At 55.4% G+C, this 2,555-nt stretch overlaps 1 protein-coding gene across 1 annotated transcript; it reads left to right on the top strand.

Annotated features, from left to right (window-relative positions):
- The first annotated feature begins 58 nt into the window (after positions 1-58).
- LOC121918383 (cyclin-dependent-like kinase 5) lies at positions 59-2,545 on the top strand. The gene is made up of 5 exons (XM_042444439.1): positions 59-1,049; positions 1,161-1,256; positions 1,354-1,428; positions 1,973-2,069; positions 2,194-2,545. The coding sequence occupies exons 2-5, from the start codon at positions 1,167-1,169 to the stop codon at positions 2,367-2,369; spliced, it is 438 nt and encodes a 145-aa protein (XP_042300373.1). The 5' UTR covers positions 59-1,049; positions 1,161-1,166; the 3' UTR covers positions 2,370-2,545.
- Positions 2,546-2,555: the final 10 nt, after the last annotated feature.

The following is a 2,555-nucleotide window of genomic DNA, read 5'->3' as shown; positions in this document are numbered from 1 at the left end:
GGCGGCAGCGTTTGGACCTTTCTTTCTGAGATGGATAAAATGCTGTGGAGGGTTCTGCTCCCACAGGCGCCTGATGAGACCCCCGCATGGGAAGCCCACAAGCAGGGCATGGGTGCTGTGGCCCACCCTCCTCATGGCTCCCAGGGGGTGACTCTGTGCCTTCTCCCTGGAGGAGAAGCACACAGCTGCCGCAGCGGGTCATTTGGCCAGGAATTGCTGTCTGGCGGTGGGTTCAACTGGGTGGCCCTTGGGGTTCCCTCTTCCAGACTGGAGGCACTTCTTCCATGAATCTGTCTGGCCCAGAAGTGTAGCTGTTGAGGAGGGGGAAGTGCCTCCCGAATGAAATCTTCCTCCACTCCTGAAATTTCTAGCATTGCAAAGAGTGAGACCATGAACGTTGTTCCCTCCCGGACCCCGTCCTCTTTTGCTTGCTGTGTCTTTAGTCCCTGGTCTGCCCCACATCTTTGGATGCCTAAACCGTATTTCTAAATGATCAGCTGAAGGGTTAAGTCACTGCCACACTAGATGTTTAACGCTGGATGAATATTTAATTGCAAGTGGGCAGAATACTTGTGGGGGGCTATGCATTTATTTTGCCACCGCCCTCCATCCATAACCTACAGCCCCAGCCCCCCTGATGAGCAGCTCCTGGGTTGGTGGTCCAGGGGCAGCCGCTGCCCCCATTGCCCAGGTGTGGGTGATCCCTCCTGGCATTGCTGGACCTGATCCCTTGGGCAGGAGGAGGAGCAACGGCCATTTCAGGAGCGGATTCCCCATCCCTGCAGCACCGGCCGCCATGGGGTCTCTTGGGATGACCTGTGGCTACAAATTCCCAGGGAGAGGGTGAACTGCAGAGGGGCCGTCCAGGTTGCCCACTCTCTCTCTGTACCGTGACTACCGACTCATCATCATCATCATCATCATCACTATTATTATATTTGTTTATATCCCGCTTTCCAAGTTATTATTATCTTTATATTTGCTCCTTCCAGGATCTGAAGAAATACTTTGACAGCTGCAATGGGGACCTGGATCCTGAAATTGTCAAGGTGAGTGAGATGGGGCAGGGGGCAGTGGGTTGCGTTGGCAAATGGGTGGCATCGGTGAAGCTGTTGTTGTGGGTTTTGGAGCCACAGCACCTTCTGGCCTCCTCTCCACAGTCTTTCATGTACCAGCTGCTGAAGGGCCTGGCCTTTTGCCACAGCCGGAATGTTTTGCACCGAGACCTGAAGCCCCAGAATCTACTGATCAACCGGGTGAGTCTTTGGCCCTGGAAGAGCGTGGGAGCCCCTTCTGCCTTTCCAAGCATTGTGCGGTTCCCCTGGCAGTGCCAACCGGTGCCTTTGCTTGCAGAATGGGGAGCTGAAACTGGCGGACTTTGGGCTGGCCCGGGCCTTTGGCATCCCTGTGCGGTGCTACTCGGCTGAGGTGAGCAGAGCAACAATCGTCCTGAAAGATTCCTGACATATGGGGAATCTGCTGGCTGTTCCCCATTTCTTTTTTGGTGGTGGGGTGTCATGAATGTCAAGTTCACCCACTTTTCACTGAGGGTGCAAATGTGAGTAAGGATGCTTTACTGCTCCTATGGGGAATTAAGGCTCTTGGGGGGGGGGGGGGGGGTTTGTGAAGAAAGAAGGAGGTACATCATTCTGTGGAGTCAACAAGGGAGAACCTTCTGCTTCCAGCATCTCAGCATGGATGAGCCTCCCCCTCCCATGTTTTTACTCTGTCCTAAGGAGGGCTGGAGCGATGGACCCCCTTCCCAAATCCCACAGGTGGTCTTTTAATTTCATGGGAGGGGGGGCTAGCCTCTCCTGTCCACACATGCCCATTGAGCTCTGCCCGCTATGAAGTGCACTCTGAAGGTATGCAGGGGCCACTGTCCTTGGGTGGCTCTTGGCCCCACAGGCAGCCATGGGGAGGGCTCCAGAAGGGTTTGCCCCTGCTCTCTTCTGCCCTTCCTTCCCTGCAGGTGGTGACACTCTGGTACCGTCCTCCAGACGTCCTTTTTGGGGCCAAGCTCTACTCCACCTCCATAGACATGTGGTCAGCCGGATGCATCTTTGCAGGTAATGCGGCCCTCCCCTGTGGGCAATGGGGCACCAAGGATGGTAGACGGTGCCCCCCTGGGCAGAACCAGCCCTGGCTGGACTCTTGAGGTGCTGATGATGATCTCTTCCTTCCCTCCGGCAGAGCTAGCAAATGCTGGGCGGCCCCTCTTCCCAGGCAATGATGTGGATGACCAGCTGAAGCGCATCTTCCGATATCCTTGGCTTTTAGCATGTGGGGCTGGGGAGGTGGGGGGGGTCCACAATTGGGAGGCCATGTGTCGTGTGTGCGTGTGCACATGCTTGCATGTGTGTTTTTGATGCTGGAGGATCACAGTCTGTGGAGTCCAAGCATGTACATAAGTTGTGTGTTTCCTAGATGGTAATGTGATTTTGCAGAATGTAGGTCTCCCCCCCCCCCCCCCCCGACAGCCTGAAGCCTTGGGATGGCTCCCCTTCTCTCTTTCACTCCCCCACACATACTTTTGGAGGTTTGATCAGGGATTG

The sequence above is a fragment of the Sceloporus undulatus genome, unplaced genomic scaffold (genome assembly GCF_019175285.1).
Source record: "Sceloporus undulatus isolate JIND9_A2432 ecotype Alabama unplaced genomic scaffold, SceUnd_v1.1 scaffold_9963, whole genome shotgun sequence".
NCBI lineage: Eukaryota > Metazoa > Chordata > Lepidosauria > Squamata > Phrynosomatidae > Sceloporus > Sceloporus undulatus.
This window is presented reverse-complemented; position numbering and strand designations above follow the sequence as displayed.